Source organism: Aquarana catesbeiana, linkage group LG12, assembly GCF_042186555.1.
Source record: "Aquarana catesbeiana isolate 2022-GZ linkage group LG12, ASM4218655v1, whole genome shotgun sequence".
In the NCBI taxonomy this organism is placed as follows: domain Eukaryota; kingdom Metazoa; phylum Chordata; class Amphibia; order Anura; family Ranidae; genus Aquarana; species Aquarana catesbeiana.
The window spans coordinates 104989356-105014848 of record NC_133335.1 but is presented as its reverse complement, the minus strand read 5'-3'; the positions used below and the strand labels follow the sequence as shown (position 1 = coordinate 105014848).

The 25493-nt window shown below is 42.8% G+C and overlaps 1 protein-coding gene across 18 annotated transcripts in view; it reads right to left on the bottom strand.

The window, feature by feature from the left end:
- SRCIN1 (SRC kinase signaling inhibitor 1) overlaps nucleotides 1-25493 on the bottom strand; it is a 1023634-nt gene that overhangs the window by 233217 nt on the left and 764924 nt on the right. For all 18 annotated transcript variants that reach the window (XM_073608254.1, XM_073608252.1, XM_073608255.1 and 15 more), the window contains one exon: nucleotides 2619-3448. In XM_073608254.1, coding sequence (XP_073464355.1) covers nucleotides 2619-3448 — 830 coding nt within the window. The remainder of the gene's footprint in view (nucleotides 1-2618; nucleotides 3449-25493) is intronic.

Below are 25493 nucleotides of genomic sequence, written 5' to 3'. Positions count from 1 at the left end.
AATTCTGATCTCCAGAATTCTCGGCTCAGCTCAGGAAGCCAATGATGCTATGCCCCTGCATCTCCTCCCCAGATCTCGGACGCAGCTGATTCCAATCGGCTGCGTCCGTGATTGGCGGGGAGTCACTATATCTTACAGGTCGATTGCCGGAGTGTGTCTTTACACGGTCGTTTGCATCACACAAGGTATGACTAAATTTACTTGTCCTTTTTGTTGCTGGCTGCCTTCTGCCTCTAGATGCCTCAGATCCCTTCCCATCTCCTCCAGTCTGAACATTCTCAGCAATTTCATGGAGATCAGAATTCTCAAACGGCATATCTTAATGACGTATTCAATTCTACCCATTAGCCATTTCTAACTGTTCAGTCAGATAGAGGCCATCTGGTGGACACAATATATATTACAAGTTTATACATACATAGTTTATGCTATTATCTCTAAATTTGTGCTAACTGGTTGAAAACCCATGTGGATAAATCCACAATGGGCTCTCTACTCTGTAAAGCTATTAAGTCTTTTGATGCCATGACCATGACTGGCTATAAGATCGGATGTGATTAATGACTTATCCTGGGCATTCATGCAGCCCTAATTAATTTATTAGCTATTATATCCACACATATATTATTTCACCAAGAAAAACCTCCCCCTTTTCCCACCCTCCCCCCATCTCTCCCTCCTTTTTTCAAACTTTTAGTGGCCACTTGTTTGGTAGTGTGCTACAATTACCTGTGAATGAACAGCATTAATCCTCTCATCATAAGGTATGATTTCCATTAAATATAGTTGCGTGATATAAATATGTGATTTTTAGACAAAGCTATAAACAAACATACAAACACCTTAAATTGCTCCTACCTACAGGGCCACGCCTCTCTTTGTCACCTAGTACTACTGAAGTCAATCTGTTCCCAGGCTGATTTGGCACTTTCCAGCAAGACGCTTCCCTGAAGACGTTCACTACGAAACGTACGTCGGAGCGGTACGTGGTCACATGTCCTATCATCCAACAACATCCGGATCCTTTGGCTGCCCCCCTGTGTAAGCTGGAACGCACGCCAGCGTGGAGGAGACATGAAAGGCTTTTTCTGACTGCGAAGTCACCCTGACATGCAAGCAGCCCCAGTGCCGGGTAGGCACCCACCAATGTAAGCGTCCATTTGGCTTTTTAATTTGTTTACTTTTTTAATAAATGGTTTTACGCTATGGAGACTGTTTTTGTTTCCTATGTATCCTTATCCTATCTTGAATGAGCCTGACGGGAACAATCCATGCCTATAATACCAACCACAGTCCGGCCATCCATGTGAGCAGGCACAACCCTGCACAAGCGCTAGTGACTCCCTTTTTAACTAAAGGAGTCATTGGTATCTGGTAAGCAGATATCTACTACTTCGAGGTGTTTTCCTTTTTCTTTTGTTTCTTTGGTGAAGGAAAACCTTTTGTTTACAGCAACAAGATTGGGATAATATTGAAAGATATCACTTCAACTACTTCAATCACTTTTTTATGTGGACAATCAATCACTATATATGTTTTCACTAATGTGGGCACTTCAATGTGTAATCTAACTATGATTTGTCAATATTATGATTTTCATTTTTTTTGGTAACACAGGAGATATATTTATTTAGAGCACTTGAATAGTATGGTATCTAGCGCCCCCTAGCTTCCTACATTTCCATTTTTTTGGTAATGCAGGAGATATATTTTTTTGGAGCACTTGAATATTATGGTATCTAGCGCCCCCTATCTTTCTTACTTTCCAGCAAGCACATTCACATTTAGTGTGACATCAAAAAACTATGGACGGGCAGACCTAAGACACAATTCCGCTCAACTTTCTTGTTTTTAAAATTCTGTTGGAATGTTATGCATATGACAGTTTCAGAAAACATGTAAGTATACATGTTATACGTATTCATTACCAACAATTTATGTTGTTATTTCTCATGTTATCATTAAGGTTGTATGCCTAAACTGCCTGTTAATATATTATAGACATACAGTATGATTGACTCTCTTACATACCCCCGAAGGAGATTTTGAAAACTCCAAACGCGTTGGATGAATCATAAGAAAACACTGTCAATCGTTGTGGTGACTGTCAAAACCTATATGCATTTTTTTGTTAACATTCCGCCTATTTTTACTCTGTATTCTATGATGTAATTACGCCATTAATATAATTTATACTTTTTTACTTATAACGCAATTTGAGTGCCTTAAAAGTCCAGTTAGGGGATAACTCTTCTTTCTGTATTTATAGGACAAAGTCAACAAAGGCAATCCATGTATTTGTCTCATGCAGGTTCCTTTAATTTTTTAACATGCATACAGTATATTGTCATATCACGGTGTGATTTTTATACAGAGATTATTTCTAATTATTTACCCTTTTCTGCTCCTCTGTATAGCCAATAATCATGGGAAATTCACTGGGTATGATGCTATTTATAAAAAAGTTATGTTTAGAATCAATGTGATTTTTAAATAAGAATGGCCCATGGAGTGGTGAAACACATCAATAAATTATATCAGTACTTTCACCTCTAGCTGCACTGCAACCACTGTATTACTATTACTACAAGTAATTAAATTGAAAGTGGTATTCTCACCGTGTTTCTGACTCCTTGACAGGCACTGGAGAGCTGAACCCAGACAAGGGCCGTTCTGGTCCAGAGAAAATTTCGTTGGTGCCTGAGGAAGAACTTGGGTTTCTCTGTTTTCCAACAGGGCTGTCCATAAAAACAGAAGATGAGGAATCTTTGCGAAAGTTCTGGCGTACAGGCGAGTTGCGGCTGGATGGTCCTGAGTAGGGGCTGTGAGGACCCTGATTCTGCTGCACATCCACCATTCTTCCATCTGTTACTTTCTGAGGGGAGGATGGTGGAATACGGAAACCCATTCCAGGACCATATGTGTCTCCATATATCTGAGAGTTGGGTTTATACATTCCTTCTTCTAGATCAGTTTGCAGAGCAGCTGCAGAATAAGTGCTGAGAGAGCGGACTGAACCTCTCTTGTACAGGCCACCAGGGTATGAAAAAGGGTCCCCCAAACCAGCCAGGGACTGAGTAGAGGTAATGCTAAGTCTACCCTCATGGACCATTCCATAGGGATCTGAATAGAGCCCCTCATTCTTTACAAGCACCACATTCTTGTTGGAGAGATCTTCATCAGGTTTGACATCCCTTCTCTCCAGAATAGCACTAGGACTAGGGGAGACTCCTTGGGCGGGAGGAAGTCCACCCATCCGGTCCCCATGGTGAACAGGGCTTCCAGCATAAGAAGGCGGGCGCCCACCACTGTAAGACATGCGGGAACGTGCTGGAGAGGAGGACTGGAGAACAGGTGGAGGAGAACCAGAAGTCAAGTGGGGAGCAGGAGACATGTTGTTCAAACGTCGAGTTGGGGATGAGTCTCTGGAGCTGTACATCATCTCACGCTGTAAAAAAAGCAGATAAAACAAATAATCAGGCAGAAACAGGGCACTGTAGCACAGTAGTTCCATGCTCAAGACAGATGAAAGGATGATGTAGTGATAGCTACATCTTAGAGCTAAATCTTAAACCCTCATTGTTGTATGTGGCTTGGCCTGGCCATGGCAAAGAGTGTGTGTTATTGAAGTGAGCTCCAGTTCTGGAAAACCCTATCCCTTAAATAACAGGTTTTATTTTCTACTTGTAAACAGTGGCACACACATTCTTTGTGACAGAGAATGAAATATTGTGTTGCAAACAATGCCTCCTCGTCTGGTATTAGCAGACATATTTTATGATGGAGAGATGACATCATAAAATATCGTAAGAGGTGCCATCAGTACTGTGTAAAGCATAGGAGAGGGAACATGGTGGTTGGCAAGCAATAAACACTGCACATCCACCCTGGGTGCCAATGATTAAGAAGAGAAGTGCATACAGTATTATAGAATTGAAAAATACCTTTCAAGCATGTTTGACTGTATGAAAACTCACACAAAGCAAACATTATTTAACTTAATGGAGAAGTCCAGCCTGAGCTCGGGTCACAGGAGTGCAATTTGCAGTGGCGTCACTAGGGTTGGTGTCACCCAGTGTGAAAAAATTGGTGCCCCCCCCCCTCCACCAACTAAAGTCCCCATTCAGTACAGACCCTCCATCCACTAACTACAAACCCCCCTCCATTAAGTACAGACCCCCTTTCTTCAGTATAACCCCCCATTAAGTACAGACCCCCTCCATCAGTATAGACCTCCCCTTCCATCACCATAGACCCCCCCATCAGCATAGACCCACCTCAGTGCAGAGCCCCCATCAGCATAGACCCCCCTCAGTGCAGACCCCCCACGTAGACAGCCCCCCCAGTGCAGACCCCCCTCCATCAGCACAGACCCCCATCAGTGCAGACCTCTCCCTCCATCAGCATAGACACCCCCCAGTGCAGACCCCCCCTCTATCAGCATAGACACTCCCCCAGTGCAGACCCCCCCTCCATCAGCATAGTCTCCCCTCAGTGCAGACACCCCCCTCCATCAGCAAAGACCCCCCTCAGTGCAGACACCCCTCCATCAGCATAGACACCCCCCAGTGCAGACCCCCCCTCCATCAGGATAGACCCCCCTTAGTGCAGACCCCTCCTCCATCAGCAGACCCCCATCAGCATAAACCCCCCTCAGTGCAGACCCCCCATCAGCATAGATCCACCTCAGTGCAGACCTCCCCATCAGCACAGACCCCCTCAGTGCAGACCCCCCACATAGACAGCCCCCCAGTGCAGACCCCCCCTCCATCAGCATAGACCCCCTCAGCACAGACCCCCTCACATAAAAAGACAGCCCCTCAGTGCAGTCCCCCCCTCTCCATCAGCATAGACCCCCCTCAGTGCAGACCCCCCTCCATCAGCATAGACACCCCCAGTGCAGACCCCCCCTCAAAAAGCATAGATCCCCCTCAGTGTAGACCCGCCTCCATCAGCATAGACACCCCCCAGTGCAGACCCCCCTCCATCAGCATAGACTCCCCTCAGTGCAGATCCCCCCTCAGTGCAGACCCCCCCATAAGCATAGACACCTCCCAGTGCAGACCCCCCTCTTCCCTCCCATAGCGCCCCAGCACATGTCCATCTAAAATACAATACATTGTTCAGACCTCAGAACAGTGCTGCATAGGTACAGCGCTGTGTCCCTTCTCAAACTCCATAATCCTGTCCTGTGTACAGGAGTCGGCGGCTTCGGTCTGCTCCGCTGAGAGACACAGATCAGTGCAGGGGTGTGTGGACCATGCGATGCCGCTGCCCACAGGTGTCATCCCTTTGGCAGGTGTCACCCAGTGTGGCCCACACCCCCCACCTGCCCCTAGCGATGCCACTGACAATTTGTTCTGCACTCCTGTCACCCGTTATCAGCAGAGAGCAGTCTGAAGTCCGCTCTCTGCTGACATCCCTGGAATCGGTCTAGGCACCGCGTCATAAAGACAATGAAGTCTGGATCCACCAGGTACCTGGACTGATGCCTGTCTCAGCCTCTCAGTGGGCCGCTAAGAGACTGAGAGGGCCTCTCCATAGCTCAGCACTCCAGTGAGCATGAAGGAGCAGAGAGGAGAGCTGCTGGTTGACAGTCAGCAGCTCTCCGCTCGGGAATCTGTGAGAACCCAGCCATCGGCAATGTTCGATCGCTCGGTTCTCAGTGTAGAGGCGGCGAGGGACAGATGCAGCATCGGACCGATGTTGCATCCACCTAGGTAAGTATGAATGGGCCAAAAAAAAACCCCCATACTTCAAATAATATAGCATATACTATTGCTGCACAATTCATATTGTAATTGAATGTTATTAAAAATTACCTTTTAATTTCAATCTGCAGCTCTGTAGTTTTCTGTAAAACTCAATGCAATATGGCAACCTGGAGGCGTTCTGTACACAGATGGTGTAGAGAACACCCCCCAGACATTGTAATGTAATATCCTGCCTGTGTGATTGGCTTACTGATTTTCCCACAAGTCTGTACTAAGATACAAGTCAAATTTTTGGCATTCCCTGCAACAAAAATTTAGTTTTTGGTGAGATACTCCCACATTTGAAGGGATGCACTTTGCTTATTAGAACCCTGCAGGTGCAGCAGCTGATAATTAAAAAATCACTCCCAATAGATTCACTTTGCACATGGACACAAACAAATAACTATTTCTTCAGAATAACAAAAGGTGGGAATCTGGAGCAAAGTTTGTTATAATCCTTGCAATGTACTTAAAGCACCCAGAGGGGAATGTTACTCTTTAAATTTTATTTCAAAACTTTCATCTCTTGCACATGTAGCACCCTCTAGTTAGGTAGGTGCTAAAGTGAAGATTTATTCTGAAGAGTAGGAAATTTTAGGCAGGCCTAGCTGCTGGCTAGGCCTGTTTGTTTTCATTCTGTGCTGGGCGACTCACAGGTAGCTTCACTGTCGCCTCCCTCTTCTTTCTAGAAGATGCTGGAAGGGAGGAGAGGAGAGGTGGGGCTGTCTGGGGTACCTTGAAGAGCCTCGACCAATCCCCAACTTGGACTGGCAGGGGGCAGGCCTCCTCAAATACCTGTGGTCAGCCTAGCTGGAGGGGAGTTGTTAGGTGGAAGAGCTGGAATGAGAGAGTCTTGTGGCTGTCGGGGCCCACGGAGAGCTCCCCAGTGTATGGGGGGGTGACCCTGGGCTTGGGTGCATCCAGGAGTAGTGAAGAGATCCTAGAAGGAGAGGAACATAAGAGAGCAAGTAGGGGACAGCGGGAGAGAACACTTCTAAGAGTCTCCAGAGAGGACAACTGGTCGCAGCCAGGGGGGCTGGTGAGTGAGCATGGTCGGAAGGACTGGTGAGGCACGCCTGAGAGAACTGGGAGATTGCAGTTTAAGATGGGTGCAGAACCAGAAGAGAGGACTGTGGGAAGGGCAGTGGAGAAAGGTCATTGCAGCCAGGCTAGTTGGCAGGGCCTGAAGAGAGCTATCTGGGATTAGTAGCTGAACTGAGGACAGCTAGCACCTGAACTATTTCTACACCACAGGGGGCCTTGGTCCCTGCCCACTAAAGGCAGTTCACTGAGGCCTGGCTGAAGTAGTGTCAGGCCTCACCATGCGCTGCTAGCTAGTCTGGAATAGTAACAGTCTGCAGCAAGGGAAGTGCTGGTAGAGTAACAGTCTGCAGCAAGTTAAGTGCTAGAATAGTAACGTGCATAGCTAGTGAAGTGCTGGAGGAGTGCAGGATAAGAGGTCTAAAGCAAGAGTTTGTGCTTTGAGAGAAGACTGGAGTGTTTATACTGGAGTGTATATAGAAGTCCCAAGCAAGTTGCAATGAATTTCCTGGGCATCCCATAATTTCCAATTTCCAATCCAAGTTTAATCCCTTCAATAAAAAAACAAAAACAAAGCTTATGGACTGTTCTGTGTCTCTGGCTGGGCAGGGCGACAGGTGAAACACTACATTCAGCAACCCCTACGGAGGCATGGCTACATACAGAAGAGGTAGATTCATCCCAGGCTACTCAGACAGAAGCCAGGACAGACTTACAAGTAGACTCAAATAAATATTTCCACTTCATATTTCATAAGTTGGATGACCAAAAGGACAGGGGAATTAATCAACACATTGGAGCATTACTGGAGGCAACCAGATATGCAGATCTCTGAGACACCATCCAAGCTATCTGAAATGCTATGTTAGAAAGATCTGTTCTGATCTACCTACATACCAAATAATACTGACCCCATTTATGGAAGAATATTGTTAGAATCATTAAAAGCTTTCTCAGCCATTTCTATTTGACTCATGGATCGTTCTTTCAATGCATATCTTGCTCAATTGTCAGATATAAAAGGTTCATTATTCTACATACAGCAAGAGCGGACAATAGCCTGATCTCAAAATATTGGAGATTGTGCGCCTTTCCCCCCAAAGTAAAAAAAGCACCTCCTCAATTCTAAAACATCTGGACTCTCTGGCTTGCTTTCAACAACTCAGACACCCAGCACCAATATCTATGGAACCATGAATCAACCTAATTGTTATTACATGTATCTTCTGTTTGTCCTACAAATAGTTGACACAGACCAGGTAACATTCCAATATGACTTGCTGCCAACATCAGAACGGTTCCGTACTGCCTTCCCTAAAACTATCCTTTGTGTTTGTCTAGTCCATCCCTTCAAACTTTCATGCTGTTTCTCATTGAAAATTTAACATTAGTTACATTGTCAGTGAGAAACAGCATGAAAAATCTTAACCTTGGAAAGGGGAATGTCTGTTACTTATCCACCTGTTTAATATCCTTCATTAAAAATTTTACTACAAAAACCCTAATTTTCCATTTGGCAGCTCTTATTTCTATAGGAGACATCGTTTATATTGTCCAGACGAAAAATTATAAACATTATGTCTCACAATGGTGGGTTTTAAAATTGAGAAAATGTATATAATGAATTCAGTTGGTTTGTCTGCTACAAACACTAATGCCATTTAGGCCTCATTCACATGCAGAGACCTGCAGTCTGAGGACAGGCCACATGTTTATGTGGGTTGAGCAGGCAGGTGCTTTGTGCAGCCCTTTCAAGTCCATGGAGATGCAGCAGCTGTATAGGCACAGCTGCTTGCCCCATCCCGAAAGGCATGTGGGTGCTGGTGAGCGGCCCCGATCGCACAGTGTGAATAAAGCCTGAAGCTGCATTCTGGGCAAAAAATGATTAAAGTGGATGTAAACCCGAAAAAGTATTTTTTTTTATATCATACTGTAGAGTATAAGATTTCCTATCATTTGAGCCCAGTCTTGCCACACAGAGTTAATCCATCTCTGAGCAATCCTGTTTTAGTGAGAAAAATCTTGACAAACTGAGAAAAACTTTGTCAAATATTCCCCCTTGCTGTGAGTGACAGCCTAAGACATGCATTATTTTTTAATTCCCTCCCCACTCCTTTCTTCAGCAGCTCTGCAAGGATTGGCTGTTCCAAACCTCACCATGATTTGGCATGCTGAAGTCATGTGGTTACTTTCCTGTCTTTTCACTGGATGTTAGAGATCATAGCAGAAGTTCAGCAGAAGTTCAGTGTAAGAAATACACAGGAGAAAAATGCATATTGACAAGGGGAGTGTAGAGGTGGGTGGGGAGTCTACTGACATCACGACTCCACCCACCGAGCTCCAGACAACAGACCCACCCACAGAATATGCAGTTTTTCGGCTCTCATAACAGACAGAGGGGAGACATTTGGCAGGTAAGGATACATGCAGGAGGCATGTATATCCTTATAGATAACCCCTATGGCAGTAGTTTAGAAAGGATGACATTGGGTTTACATCCACTTTAAACTATTTTCCTCTTTAGCCATAAACCTATAAATCCACTTTGTGTGCACCAAATGTTTTTGCAAACGGAGATACTGTATTACCTTGTAAAACTAGTAGCAAAACCATCAATGAGCTGCACATCGCCTGGGCAAAGAGCACAGATCTGGGTGGGACACAACAGGTACACCTAACATTAGGCTGCCTACAAAAAACTGCAAGGGGGTAGGTACAAGTCTAGTGACCCTGCACAAGCAGAAAGAGCAGCAGTGACCAGTTTTATTATAGGTGTAGAAGTTGTTTTATGCAGGACTATTGTATATAAATGGAAGAAATACACAAAAGACACCAATATTCAAGAAAGAATACACGTCTCTTGTATTTAGACAATCTTTGTTTAACCCAGAGTTCAGCTTTGAAAATGTATGGCAATAATATTTAATTTATGGCAATAATATTTAAAATATTTAAAATTTATGGCAATACTATTTAACCAATCACAATTAAATCAAATTCATAAATCAAAATTTATGGCAATAATATTTAACCAATCACAATTAAATCAAATAGTATCTGGAATTAACTACATATTGGAATACTGTGTTGAGTGTACAGCACAAATCCATACAGTCTTATGGAACACAAAATGTGAATACAGGCTACATACTACCTACCAGCTGTTTTTTTTTTTATATAAAAAAACAGCAATATGTAATATATATATATATATATATATATATATATATATATATATATATATATATAAAACGGAATAGATATTTTCGAATGTGATTTATAAATGTTTGTGCGAATCTGAGTAAACAACATTACTGAGGATTTTCTTAAAATGTAGAAGAAAAAAAAAATATTACTATAGTAAAAAGAGACAGAATATACAGTACAATGATGACAAACACACAATGATAAAACACAGAACATATACACAAGGACAGGTCCACTCAACAACATATATTCACATTCACAGCTTTTCACTCCTTAATCTCTGGCTGACCAAATACATACTGTGGCAGCAGGGAGGGTGGGCCTTAATGCACACATTTTGCATGTGTGTTCATGGTGGTTGAAGTTTCTGTGCTAAGAATGCTCACTGCGTGCTACCCAGCACAGTGACTGGGCTGTCACAGACAGCAGGACAAGCTCCCGATCATCTGACCACTGTGACAGCCAATCACATGATTGGGAAGTCCATCCTGCCTCCTGAGGTTAAGACCCAGTTAAAGGCTGCTGGGGAATGGGAGGGGTAAATTAATGCATTATTTGGGGATTTTCAGGCACCCAGCATGCAGTGGTAAGTCACAAAGGCATCGCTTCTCTTTGCAGATTTCTCCAATGCAACTCTGTGCAGTTCCACTAAGACTCACTTAAAATACCCAGGAGCCAGAAAGTGGTACGAGACTTCAGCAGCTTTTGTAATGTAAGTAAACAATTCAGTTTCCACTGACCACCAATAAGTAAACAATTCAGTTTCCACTGACCACCAATGACAAGGGGACAAATGTCACTGACCATCAGTTATAAGGGAGCACAAAGATCACCAATTTAAGGGGGTATGTTGACCCCAAAAGGGCACCACACAGACCACTGAACAGCAATGTTAAGGTGGCTCTCACCACTGAACACCAACTTATGTGGGCACTTACTCCTGCTGTACTCTACAAGCTATACTGCACAAATAAATCGTCCTGACCCTTGTGTTTTTACCCCTGCACTGTATACATTGTGTGCATTACATAGTCCTGACAGTTGCACTCTATAAGCTACTATACAGTATATTGTACGTGACATACTCTTGAATTCTGCACATTATACACTGTGGGTAATGGTACATAGTTCTGACTGCTACATTTTATAAATGACAGTCAGGACTGCTGCAATATATATTCTATGATACACTGTATATTACCTAGTCCTAACCAATGTGTACATTTTGTCTCAACAGTTGCTGGTTGTCCCCTGCTGTTTTAAATAGTTACACAGTTAGGGTCCTTTCACACGATCTTGTCTGCTTGGCAGACTCTGCTTGCTCAGCAGGGGGATCGATCCACTGATCCCCGCTGAGCAGGCAGATGGCAGGTCCGTCTCCACTCACTGTGATGAGACAGACCTGTCAGAGTCACGCTCTCCTCTATAGGGAGATTGGAAGAAAATGGACCGCCTGTCCGTTTTTGTCCGATCCGATAGACAGATGGAAAATAGGGTCACCATCCATCTGGATTTGGTGGACAGGATCGGATAGCAGCAGGTGTCAGCGGACATCTCACCGCTGACATCCACCCCTCCACAGGAGTGAATGGAGGCGCCGATCAGGTCCGCCTGAAAAACTGACCTGATCGGAAAGCCCATGTGAAAGGGGCCTTAGTCAGGTTGAAAAAGAGACAAAGATCCATCTAGTTCATCCAACAGAAAAAAAATAGAAAACCTCCATAAACACAATTTTATACTGATCCAGGAGGAAGGCAGAAAAATGAAGCACTATTCAATTTGCTCCCGTAGGAGAAGAAAAAAATCCCTTCTTGAACTTCCAGGAGGCCATCGGATATTCCATAGACTACACCTGGTGTTATTACCTATAAATATTAGTATCCATCTATTATTCCTTCTATAACTCTTGGGCGTAAGCCATCTGGTCCTGGTGATTTGTTCACATTAAGTTTTTCTAGTCTTTTTTGAACACTGTTCTCCGTCATCCACAAGGGTACATTCAATATAATGTTGTTAACATTACTTGTTTGTTCATCATACTCCTCTTTTTCCTTTGTATAGACTGTGGAGAAGAGTTTATTTAATATTGTTGCCTTCTATCACTTGTGACCAACTTCCCCTGGTCATCTTTTATGGGGTCAATATGTTCTGACTTCACATTTTTACTGTTAATATATTTGAAAAAAAAAAGTTTGGGGATTTTCTTACTCTCCTCAGCAATGTGTCTCGTGTAATCTATTTAGCTGGCGTGATTGCGCTCTATTATTTCTTATTGCACTCTTTGTAGTTTTTTAATGCCAATGGCGACCCTTCGGCTATTTTTTCTCATTAATATGCCTATTTAACATTAGCATTTAGCTACACATGTGTAACTTTAGTTTGTATACATTTTTTGCCCATTGGAATGCATTATTCTAATCTGTCCTTAAACAATTTACCCTTCTTTTCAGTGTTTCAAGAATTTGATCCCATTTAGTGTAATGTGGTATGGAGAGCAGCTTAGTAAAGATGGCTCGTTTGTAATTTGGTGTGCTTCCTTCGTCTCCCTTTCCTATAATTTATGGCAAACCTAATTACCTAATCACTCTTTTCTAAATGATCCCTTAATCAGCTCTATGTTGTTTGTAATTCGTAGGTACAGCAAAGCAATAATTCTAGTTGGAGCTTTCACAATTTGACTGTTGAAATTGTCCTGCAACACACTAATGCCCTGTACACACGGTCGGACATTGATTGGACATTCCGACAACAAAATCCATGGATTTTTTCCGAGGGATGTTGGCTCGAACTTGTCTTGCATACACACGGTCACAGAAAGTTGTCGGAAAATCCGATCGTTCTGAACGTGGTGACGTAAAACACGTACATCGTGACTATAAACAGGGCAGTAGCCAATAGCTTTAGTTTCTTTATTTATTCTGAGCATGCGTGGCACTTTGTGTGTCGGATTTGTGTACACACGATCGGAATTTCCGACAACGGATTTTGTTGTCGGACAATTTTATAGGAAGCTCTCAAACTTTGTGTGTCGGAAATTCCTATGGAAAATGTGTGATGGAGCCTACACACGGTCGGAATTTCCGACAACAAGGTCCTATCACACATTTTCCATCGGAAAATCCTATCGTGTGTACAGGGTATAAGTGTTTTAAACAAAGGATTTACACTATAGAGGCTTTTTTCCTCTCTCTGCAATATGTACGGTATTATAAGAGATAACTGGGTGAGGAACACAGATACTGATCCTGGATGATCTTCCCCTTGAGGGACACAGACCTTTAATGACCCATTGGCTAACATAAGGTCATGGATTTCCGGTCAATTTTCTGATGTAAAAAAGGTAGTGGAACATGGGTGGTGTGAGACATTGGGAGGAATACCTGTGAACATTGAGGAGTTTTTTTGCACAAGAATAAGAAGCAACATAGCACTAAGCACTTTGTGTTTGAAGCACTGGACACTTTTTTGGAGCACTTTATTGAAGTACTTAAAAGTAATCACAGAGGACAATGGGTACTTTTTTTACATCTGGAGAAAAATAGATTTAACATCCAAATACCTGCCTAGATTCTTTCCAAAATGCACAAAATGTAACTGGATATTACTATTTATACTGTAGCTAAAGTTGATCCAGAGGATAACCATTTGCCTCTTGGAGATTAGGAAGGATTTTTTTCCTCCACTGGAGCAAATTATCATGCTTTAGTGTTTTTTTCTGCCTTCCTCTGGATCAACTATAGGATTGTACATAATGGAAGTTTTCGATTTGTGTATATGTTTCGATATTTTTTTCTTTCTTTCTCTGGGTTAACCAGATTAACTATGTATCTATATACGTCATGTGGTGAATTGGATGAAGAATTTTCACTGGTGGAGTTTTAAATATCGAACAGTTAATACTCATTTGGAGCAAAGTAAACATTATTGCACTGGTGTTACTGACTATTATAGTTTATGTGGAAACACTGTATAAGTTTATATAGCTGTTTTTTTTGTATTATGAATTTTAAAATGTTTGTTAACTTCACAGCGACACCTCAGATCTGCAATTTGTTGTGGATGTGGTTTATTGTATATGTTCTCTGATGTGCAACCTGTTATCCTCATATTCATCCAACAGGCTCCAAAGTGAAGCCCACTATATTTCATCAGCAGCCTACCCCCTTATATTGATCCATTAGCAGCCCCAAATGTAAATCTCTCTTGTATCAATTCATAAGCAGCCCCAGCAACCCTCTTTATATTCATCCACCACCAGCTCCCATGTACACCATTTTTTATATTCACCCCCCCCCCCATTCCATCAGCAGATCCCATTGTAAATCCCCCCTTATATTCCTTTATAAGCAGCTCCTCCAATGTAAACCCCCTTATATTCATTCATCAGCAGCCCCCCAAATGTAAATCCCTCTTATTTTCATTCATAAGCATCCCTAAACCCCCCCTTATCTTCATCCATAAGCAGCACTCTCCACCTCCCATGTACACCACTATTATGCTCATCAAATTCCATCAGCAGCCACCAATGTAAATCACCTTTTATCCATTTAAAAGCAACACCCCCAAGGTAAACCCACATTTTCATTCATCAGCAGCTCCTTTCATCCAATGTACAGCTGCCTTATCGTCATCCATCATTAGCCCCTTCAGTGTGTCGCTCTCTCAGCAGCCTCCCAAAGTTGATTCGCTTTATACTAATTCATAAGCAGTGCTCCCCTCCCACGCTAAACCCCCCTAAATTCCATCCGCCACCCCTATATTAATCTGCAGTTATCTCAATAGAAAACTCCTTACATAGCCCATCAGCAGACCCCCTCCCAAATGTTCATTCATCAGCAGGCCCCTTAACATTCTCTCATTAGCAACCCCTAATGTACAGGCCCCCTGTATTGTACAACCCCCCCACCCTCAAGGTCTGCATTCACCCGATATGTGCAGGGGTAATAACGGTGTGCCAGCAGTCTGTTTGAGAATGCCCTGAAGACTTGAAGGCTAAAAGCTGGCAATAGACGGTTCAAATCTCAGGTGGTTCAGTAGACACCGGCCAAGATTCGAACCATGTATGGGCAGGCTGAATGGACCCAAGTTGATTTATCGATCAACTTAGGTACAACCAGCCTGTCAGATTTTACATGAGATCAATAATAATCACTGTCCCCCCTCCTCTGCCGGGAGAACACAATGGCTCCATGGGAGGGATTCCCGCATCAACACTGAATTGATAGGGGGAATCTAGCTCTTTTCTTTCCTGTAACTACAGAAATTTGCTCTGTCTATGGCCGGCCTAAAGCCAACTGGAACAAGAAATGCAGCTCTATAAAGTGAAATTGCTCCATTTCAGTTTGAATCCTTCCGGGAAATGTCAGAGACACAGAAGAAAAGCTCTCACACAGCCTTTCAATTGCCTAGCTATAAACTGCCGGGGGGACTGCTGAGCTGTGGGGCTGTGGGGACCCTCTGGTCTTCTGGCAGGAGACAGAGACAGAGTGCTTTCATCCCGTAATACGACGTACATGAACAAAGACCTTTATGGCAGGATCCCCAGGTTATAATAATAAAAGCTGCAGATTTAATAGGCTGTAAATGATTGTTGATTACATATCAATCCCTTTACGATCACCCAAACACATGTGTGAGAGCAAAAGGGTGGGCTTCATTGCCCACAACTCGCAGATATGCATCGCTGGATGGCCGATGCTCATTGTACACTCAACACAAAGACCGAGCTGTTGAAGACAGCTCTCGGTTCGGGTAAAGATCGGTAGCCGGTAGGACCCGCTTCCGATCATGTTTCCGCTATGACAGTGGTCACATAATTGCTCGATCCTTCCTGTCCCCTGGATTTCTGAACTATTTAAAGGGATGCTAGGGTGGGTGGGAATGGGGTTAAAGATTATATTTGATTTTAGTGGCTGGGTTTAAATCGGGTTTAAAACTTTAAACCACTAGCCCCTATCCTCACTAAACGTTTGAGGTTTTATCCTCAGGGTTTATTTAAGAGTTTGTTTTGACACACCTATGAAGAATTAATGCTCCTTTCTTTACCTTCTTCCACTAACTACTGCAGCTTTAAACATTGTATTACTCTTTGATTGTCATAATGTCCTAGAAACTGAAAATAGTTTCCGACTGGACTAGAGATCCTCACTATATCTTTCAAGGGTTCAATCATCTAAAACAGGCTTTTTAAATACTTGAAAGCATTTTATGGTACTATGTAAAAAATGTATATTTTATATTTCCCCAGTCATCCTTCAGGTTGGTTCACTTGGCTGCCTACCTTCAAGAAACACAAGATTTCAAGAGTTTAAAGCCCTCTAATAGCTTCCAGCCTCAGTTATTCGTTTCCTGCTTTCTGACACAAACATTAGCTATATTCCTTTTTTTCCTTGGTGGGCTTTTCTGCCAACCTCAAGGACTGCAGAAGGACAGAAGAACAGCAGAACAGGCAAGTAGGACTCAAGATGGCAGGGCATAGGGGTGTTTAGCATTGTTGCCTCCCTTTGTGATGAGACCTAAGGCACGTTTACCAAAATATAGTCCTTACACTTTTGCAGTGGTCGGTGTGCATTAGTGTCATAGGCAAGGCTTTTGCAACATAGGAAGTAGCCAGATAATGCTTACTTTTGGCAGGACATGAGATGTAGGCATGGGGAAAATGGGGCCTGCAATGTGTGAGAAGTTGTCTCGTAATAGACGTAAACAGCTTGGTTGAACTTTAAGTACCCTAGGTCGCACTAGAACACAGCTTGGCAGCACTACATATCACAGTCACGCAGCCTTGGATGATATGGAATCAACAGTTTTTGTGGATCAGGGCACTGGCTTCACAATGGTGAGCGTTGGAGGTATTTTAACCTGGAGCTGCTATTTTATAGCGCATTCTAATTTTGTGGGTAAAGCAATTTATACTAAAGTATAAATACAAGAACAATCAGAAGTAAAATCTGTCTCCTTAATTGCAAAATATAGAGCCATGGTGGAAGCTAAAAAGGTGGAGCAATCCCAGTACATCAGCTAAATACAGATATCATCCTTATCCACTTAAGCCCTGGACCATTTGGCTGCCTAAAGACCAGAGGACTTTTTACAATTTGGCACTGCGCTGCTTTAACTGGTAATTGCGCAGTCATGCAATGCTGTACCCAAATGAAATTTGCGTCCTTTTGTTCACACAAATAGAGCTTTCTTTTGATAGTATTTGATTGCCTCTGCGATTTTTTTTTTTTGCAATATAAACGGAAAAAGACCGAAAATTTTGAAAGAAAATGATATTTTTCTACTTTTTGTTATAAGAAAAATCCAATAAACTCAATTTTAGTCATAAATTTAGACCAAAATGTATTCAGCCACATGTGTTTGGTAAAAAAAAAATGTCAATAAGCGTATATTTATTGATTTGCGCAAAAGTTATAGCATCTACAAACTAGGGTACATTTTCTGGAATTTACATAGCGTTTAGTTTATGACTGCCTATCTCATTTCTTGAGGTGCTAAAATGGCAGGGCAGTACAACCCCCCCCCCCCCCAAATGACCCCATGTTGGAAAGTAGACACCCCAAGGAAATTTCTGAGAGGCATATTGAGCCCATTGAATATTTAATTTTTTTGTCCCAAGTGATTGAATAATGACAAAAAAAAATTATAATAATATTTTTTTTTACAAAAAGTTGTCACCAAATGATTGCTCACACATGCTACGGTTATATATGGAATTGCACCCCAAAATACATTTTGCTGCTTCTCTTGAGTACGGGGATACCACATGTGTGGGACCTTTTGGGAGCCTAGCCGCGTATGGGGCCCCGAACACCAATCACCGCCTTCAGGATTTCTAAGGGCATACATTTTTGATTTCACTCCTCACTATCCATCACAGTTTTGAAGGCCATAAAATGCCAAGATGGCACAACCCCCCCCCCCCCCAAATGACCCCATTTTGGAAAGTAGACACCCCAAGCTATTTGCTGAGAGGCATGGTGAGTATTTTCCAGCTCTCATTTGTTTTTGAAAATTAGGAAAGAAAAGAAAAATGTATTTTTTTTTTCTTTTTTCAATTTTCAAAACTTTGTGACAAAAAGCGAGGTCTGCAAAATACTCAACATGCCTCTCAGCAAATAGCTTGGGGTGTCTACTTTCCAAAAAGGGGTCATTTGGGGGGGGGGGGGGGGGGGGTTTGTGCCACCTGGGCATTCCATGGCCTCCGAAACTGTGATAGGCAGTGAGGAGTGAAATCAAAAATTTATACCCTTAGAAAGCCTGAAGGCGGTGCTTGGTTTTCGGGGTCCCGTACATGGCTAGGCTCCCAAAAAGTCTCACACATGTGGTATCCCCGGACAGAATGTATTTTGGGGTGTAATTTCACATATGCCCATGGCATGTTTGAGCAATATATCATTTAGTGACAACTTTGTTCAAAAAAAAAAAAAAAAATTATCTTTTTCCCACAACTTGTGTCAAAATATAAAATATTCCATGGACTCGACATGCCTCTCAGCAAATAGCTTGGGGTGTCTAGTTTCCAAAATGGGGACATTTGGGGGGGGGGGGGGTTTGAACTGTCCTGGCATTTTATGCACAATATTCAGAATCTTATGTTACACATCACCCACTCTTCTAACCACTTGAAGACAAAGCCCTTTCTGACACTTTTTGTTTACATGAAAAAATAATTTTTTTTTGCAAGAAAATTACTTTGAACCCCCAAACATTATATATTTTTTAAAGCAAAGGCCCTACAGATTAAAATGGTGGGTGTTTCATTTTTTTTTTTTTTTCACACAGTATTTGCGCAGTGATTTTTCAAATGCATTTTTTTTAAAAAAACACACTTTTTTAATTTTAATGCACTAAAACACACTATATTGCCCAAATGTTTGATGACATAAAAAAGATGATCTTAGGCCAAGTACATGGATACCAAACACGACATGCTTTAAAATTGCGCACAAACGTGCAACAAACTACATACATTTTTAAAAGCCTTTAAAAGCCTTCACAGGATACCACTTTAGATTTACAGAGGAGGTCTACTGCTAAAATTACTGCCCTCGATCTGGCCTTCGCGGTGATACCTCACATGCATTGTGCAATTGCTGTTTACATATGACGCCAGACCGACGCTTCTGTTCACCTTTGCGCAAAAGCAGGGGGGGACAGGGGCGCTTTTTTTTTTAATTATTTATTTTGCTTTTTTATTTTATTTTTAAACTGTTCCTTTCATTTTTTTTTTTATCATTTTTATTGTTATCTCAGGGAATGTAAATATCCCCTATGATAGCAATAGCTAGTGACAGGTACTCTTTTTTGAAAAAAATTGGGGTCTATTAGACCCTAGATCTCTCCTCTGCCCTCAAAGCATCTGACCACGCCAAGATCGGTGTGATAAAATGCTTTCCCAATGGCGCTGTTTACATCCGGCGAAATCTAAGTCATGAAATGCTCGTAGCTTCCGGTTTCTTAGGCCATAGAACTGATTGGAGCCGTTCTGGTCTACGATCAGCTCTATGGTCAGCTGGCTGAACCACCAGCTCCATTCTCAGGTTCCCTGTTGGGACAGGAGAGCCAGAGAAAACCATGGAAGACGGTGGGAGGGGGGGATGGATATGTCGAGGGATAGGCCCAGAATGGTCTTAAATTCCGAAACCGTAATTGGTTTCCAATCTCTGGCAAGGGAGGACTGGGGATTAACTGCGATGAATTGACCAGCATACAAATTACTTTGGTCCACAATAGATCTATACAGATCTTCGGTGAAAAACAGCGAGTTAAAATCAAGTGACGTAAAATCAACTGTTTCCATGTGAACTCCAGCTTGGCCAGTGAATAGGGGAAGTACGGGGGCTGCAGAAGTGGTGGCTTCCCAATTAGGATTGGCGAATGCAGCAGGAAGGGCACTATGGGCTCGACGGCCCTGTCTTTGTCTTCTTGGTAGCAGCGGGACACTACTTGTGCTTGCCACCTCACCAGCTTGAACTGCATTTATGGGACGCGCCACGTCACCACGTGTTACTGCTGTGCTGGTCTGACTACGACCAGGGTGTACTAGGCCACTGGTGCTTGCCAGTTCACCAGAAGGACGAGTGGCACTAGTACTTCTCTGCTCCATATGAGAGCCCTGCGGTTCTTGCACCTCAACAGCAGCAGAAGAAGATCAGGGTCTGGTACGCCTGACCTTGGCAGGGACCACAACTCCGTTGTCAGAGCTATCTGTCATGGAGCCGCTGTCATCTACAGGATCGTATTCTGAGCCTGAATCTGACAGATGAGTGACTTCCTCTTTACTATCTGTCATGCTCAGAAACGTGTAGGCCTCTTCACTACTGTACCTTCGATTTGCCATTTTGGGCTCTAAATTTACAAGTACAGTAGTGAGACTCACAGGTAAAAAAGCTCCTAGGCTGTCAGCAACTGTATCAAACGCTACCATTAGAGATCGCAGGGATCAAGCCTGACTCTGCGAACGCTGCAGATATGTGTTTAGTGTTTTGTAAGTGACAGTGATCGATCGATACTGCACTTGGGTGGGCTGGGTGCAGGGGCAAAACGCAGGTGCTAGCAGGTATCTGGGCTGATCCCGCTAACACTGCGTTTTAGGGAACCCTAAACTGCCGGGGACACTAGCATAGATCTGATCAGATATCGATCCGTTCAAACACTATACCACTAAGGGAGGTGTATGCTGCGTGCTTGGGTGTTAGCGGTACTGGCACTAATCTGACGCTGCCTGGGGCAATGCAGACCCTACAACCTAACTGATATCACCCGCCGGGCGATCAGGGGGTTAAATCTTTATTGGGTAATAAACGGCGGGTACAAAAAACAAACTAACCAGCGTCACCCGTAACACTTATACAGTGATCACTGGTGAAAGGCTTAACTAGGGGGCGATCAGGGGGTTAAAACCCTCATTAGGTAGTACATGGGGGTACCTGACACTATAAAAAGTTGACAGTGAACCTAAATACCTACCTGGCTAACTAGCGGCACCTGTGACACTAATACGGCGATCAGAAAAAAGATTGCTTAGTGACACTGGTGACAGGGGGTGAAAGGGTTAACTGGGGGGTGATCAAGGGGTTAAACCTTTATTAGGAGCAGTTAGGGGGCTACCCTAGACCTAACGGGGCCTACCACTAAGAGCCCTAACACTTATAACAGTCACAAATGACACCAATGCAGTGATCAGTAAAAAAATAAAAACTGCTATTGGTGTCACTGTGACAGGGGGTGCAGGGGGGGTGTTTATGTGCCTATGTGTACTAGTGTTAGTGTAGTGTTGTTGCAACTCACATTGATGTCTTCTCTCCTCGGGGGCTGGAACGAAAAGGCTCCACGAGCAGAGATGACATCACTTCCTTTGCTTCTGTTTACATTTCAGAAGCAGAGGAAGCTTCTCATTTGTCAGGAGCAATCGTGAGGGGGTGGCCATGAATCAGTGGCCTCCCCCTCAGGACGGATCGCTCCTGCAACAATGCTGACCACCTCGGCTTTGGGGGGGGGGGGGGACGCGATTACGCCCCCTGCCCGAGGGAGGGGAGTAACGTACAGGTACGTTACTCTGCCTGCCCGTGCCATTTTGCCACAGTATATCTGTGTGAGGCGGTCGGCAAGTGATTAAGCAACAAAAAAAATAAAAATAAAGATGGAGAATTACCTTTTTTCCCCTAAAGCCACTAAAAGGATTTTCCCTTTAAAAAGAGGAAAAAGTGACTTTCAAGTGATTCAAAATTAGGTGTTTCAATGTCAGAAGTTTCCAAGAAAAAAGCTTTATCATTTGTGATCATGTGGCCTATGCAAACTACCAGCAATTCAGACTTTTGGACTGAACACGTGCAAGCCTACCTAACACAGGGGGCTCCTGGCAAGCAAACCCTAGAAGCTTTCCAGTTGCTTTCTAAAGCTGTGGCATATATGGTGAATGTATTTGCAGTCCACATGGCTGCATGCACCACAAATATAAGAAGCTCTATTAGTCTGGTGGACAGCCTTTTGATGGAAAAACGTCCTTAACTTGATTTTAGAGAGGTCAGCAAATAAAAGGAAAAAAAAGGAACACATCCATTGTGGTTGGCTCCTCTTTCTACTAAACATGCATGCTAAGGCTGCATTTACCCCTATAAATAGGCCAAACTCATTCCAGCCTCCAGCCATCCAGTACACAGTGAGGTTGAGAAGCTGACCAGGATATTTTCATTGCAAAGACTGAGTTGCGCCAGACAGGGTAGCAAAGTGAAGACCGCTATAAGATAAGTATTTATTCAGGCGGGTAACCCTCAGAAGAGGGATACTTAAAGTAAAACCCTGAACAGGAAGTGATTCTTCATTCTGTCAAGCCCAAAGATAAAAAAATGTTTGAGTCTTCTGCAAAAACTTTATAGTGGCCTGTATCTTTGGGATACAGGAAAAGAAAAAAAAAAAGCTCCAGCAACATTACACATTTCAAGAACATCGTGTAAGTATATTGACTTCCAGTTTTTACTGCTTTGCAGTTTAAAATCGAATAAATATTTAAATACTAGATATAAACATTATCATTCCGACCAACATTTTTTTCAGTTCCCCAAAGATTTGGGAGTCATCTTAAACTTACGGTATATTAGGCAATTTATTGGTTAGTAATTTTTTTTTTTATAATTGTAGATTTTATGCTGACCCTCTTGGTTTGAGAACAGCCGTGGCCAAAAGCTTTGAGAACACCACAAATATTCATTTTCACAAAGTCTGCTGCCTTTTATGAGGGAATTTGCATATACTCCAGAATGTCATGAAGAGTGATCAGATGAATTGCAATTAATTGCAAAGTCCCTCTTTGCCATGAAAATAAACTTAATCTCATAAAAAAAACATTTCTACTACATTTGTGAAGGCGGCTTCAGGGCACCCAAGTAAGTCCAGCAAGCGCCAGGACCATCTCCTACAGTTGATTCAGCTGTGGGATCAGGGCACCACCATTGCAGAGCTTGCTCGGGAATGGCAGCAGGCAGGTGTGAGTGCATCTGCACGCACAGTGAGGCAAATACTGTATATACTCGAGTATAGGTTGATCCGAATATAAGTCGAGGCCCCTAATTTACCACAAAAAAATGGGAAAACTTATTGACCCGAGTATAAGACGAGGGTGAGAAATGCAGCAGCTACTGTAAGTGGAAAAGAGGGTCAACAATGCCCATCTGCACCTGCATGCCTCCCTGTATCCTGTGCAGACTGTGTCCTGTGCATGTGTCCCTGTGCAGCCTCCATGTGGCGATCTGCATCCACCGATCAGTGTGTGATAATACCATTCGGCGGCCATTCCACTGTTCAAAAGCCGCGCCTCCTCCTCGTCTGTGAAAGGCAGAACACTCCATTTCCCAGCAGTCAGCCTATCACGGACATTCTCTCATTCTCATACCACGGACGAGGATGAGAGAATGTCCGTGATAGGCTGTACACTGACTGCTGGGAAATGAAATGTTCTGTCTATCACGGACGAGGAGGAGGCGCAGCTTCTGAACAGTGGAATGGCCGCCGAATGGTATTATCACACGCAGGCCGCCGTCTGTCTGCATGGCACACTGATCATGTAGGCAGATGGCGGTGACTCGAGCATAAGTCAAGGGGGGCACAATCGGCTAGTACGTTGACTCTATGTATCTACCTAGAGGCAATTACGGAATTTTCCTAACTGATACGGTATGTGAGTACTGTCTCTCTTTTTCTATGCTATTATTGTTAAAATGGAAATGTTTTCTATTTTGAGTTATAATTATATCTCTGTTATATATTTTTCTCTAATAAAAACTTATTAAAAAAAAAAAAAAAAAGTCAAGGGGGGCACTTTCAGCCTAAAAAAAAAAAAAAAAAAAGGGCTGAAAATCTCGACTCATACGGTGTGTATATATATATATATATATATATATATATATATATATATATATATATATATACGGTACTTCTGTAGGATCGCCTGGTGTCAGGAAGGGCAGCAAAGTCACTTCTCTCCAGGAAAAACATCAGGGACAGATTAATATTCTGCAAAAGGTACAGGGATTGGACTGCTGAGGACTGGGGTAAAGTCATTTAATCCGAAAAATCCCCTTTCCGATTGTATGGGGCATCCAGAAAAAACCTTGTCCAGAGAAAAGGTGAGCGTTACCATAAGTCCTGTGTCATGCCAACAGTAAAGCATCCTGAGACCATTCATGTGTGGGGTTGCTTCTCAGCCAAGGGAGTGGGCTCACTTACAATTTTGCCTAAGAACACAGCCATGAATAAAGAATGGTACAAACTATCCGAGAGCAACTTCTCCAAACCATCTAATAACCATCACATAGGTTGGACTTGATGGACTTTTTTCGACCTCACCTACTATGTAACAGTTTGGTGAGGAACAATGCTTTTTCCAGCAAGACGGAGCACCTTGCCATAAGGCAAAAGTGATCACTAAGTAGCTTGGGGAACAAAACATCAAAATTTTGGGTCCATGGCCAGGAAACTCCCCAGACCTTAATCCCATTGAGAACTCGTGTTCAATCCTCAAGAGGAGGGTGTAGAAAAAACCCCACAAATTCTGACAAACTCCAAGCATTGATTATGCAAGATTGGGCTGTCATCAGTCAGGATATGGCCCAGAAATTCATTGACAGCATGCCAGGGCGAATTGCAGAGGTCTTGAAAAAGAAGGGTCAACACTGCAAATGATGACTCTTTGCATAAACTTAATGTAATTGTCAATAAAAGCCTTTGACACTCATGAAATACTTGTAATTATACTTCAGTATAAAACTGTAACATCTGACAAAAAGATCTAAAAACACTGAAGCAGCAGACTTTGTGAAAATTAATATTCATGTCATTCTCAAAACTTTTGGCCACAGGTGTATATTTGTATCTACTGTCTGAGAACAAATATACAGATCAAAAAGGTTAGGGAAAGTCCTTACCTGGGTCAGTGATGTTAAAAATTGAAGCAACATGGTTACAGCTGACACCATTTTTTTTTCTTATACAGGTTTTGTATTTTCTTTTTTTTTTCTATTGTTTTTTTTTATTATTAACTTTTTTTGTCTAGATCCATGTTTCTCTCAAGCATGTTTGAAGCCATTTACTGTTGACAGGCTCAGAGGCAGCTAAGCCAGAGCATAATAGCATGCAGCTTTTTCAGAAAACCCAGCTCGGATGGGGAGTCCCTCCCTGATTGCAAGCAGAATACTCCAGTTCCAGTAGGGTGGCCCTTTGTTTTTGGATCCTTCCAGCTATTCACTTGTGTTACCAGAGCTACACTGAAATTCCCTGTGGGAAGATGCCATTTATAAGGATAACTGCAAGTAGCTGTATTTTGAAATATTTTACTGAAATAGTGACTCTGGAATCAAAAATAAAAAATAATGATCTTACATAGTTACATAGTAGGCGAGGTTGAAAAAAGACACAAGTCCAACCTATGCGTGTGATTTTATGTCAGTATTACATTGTATATCACTGTATGTTTTGGTCATTCAGGTGCAC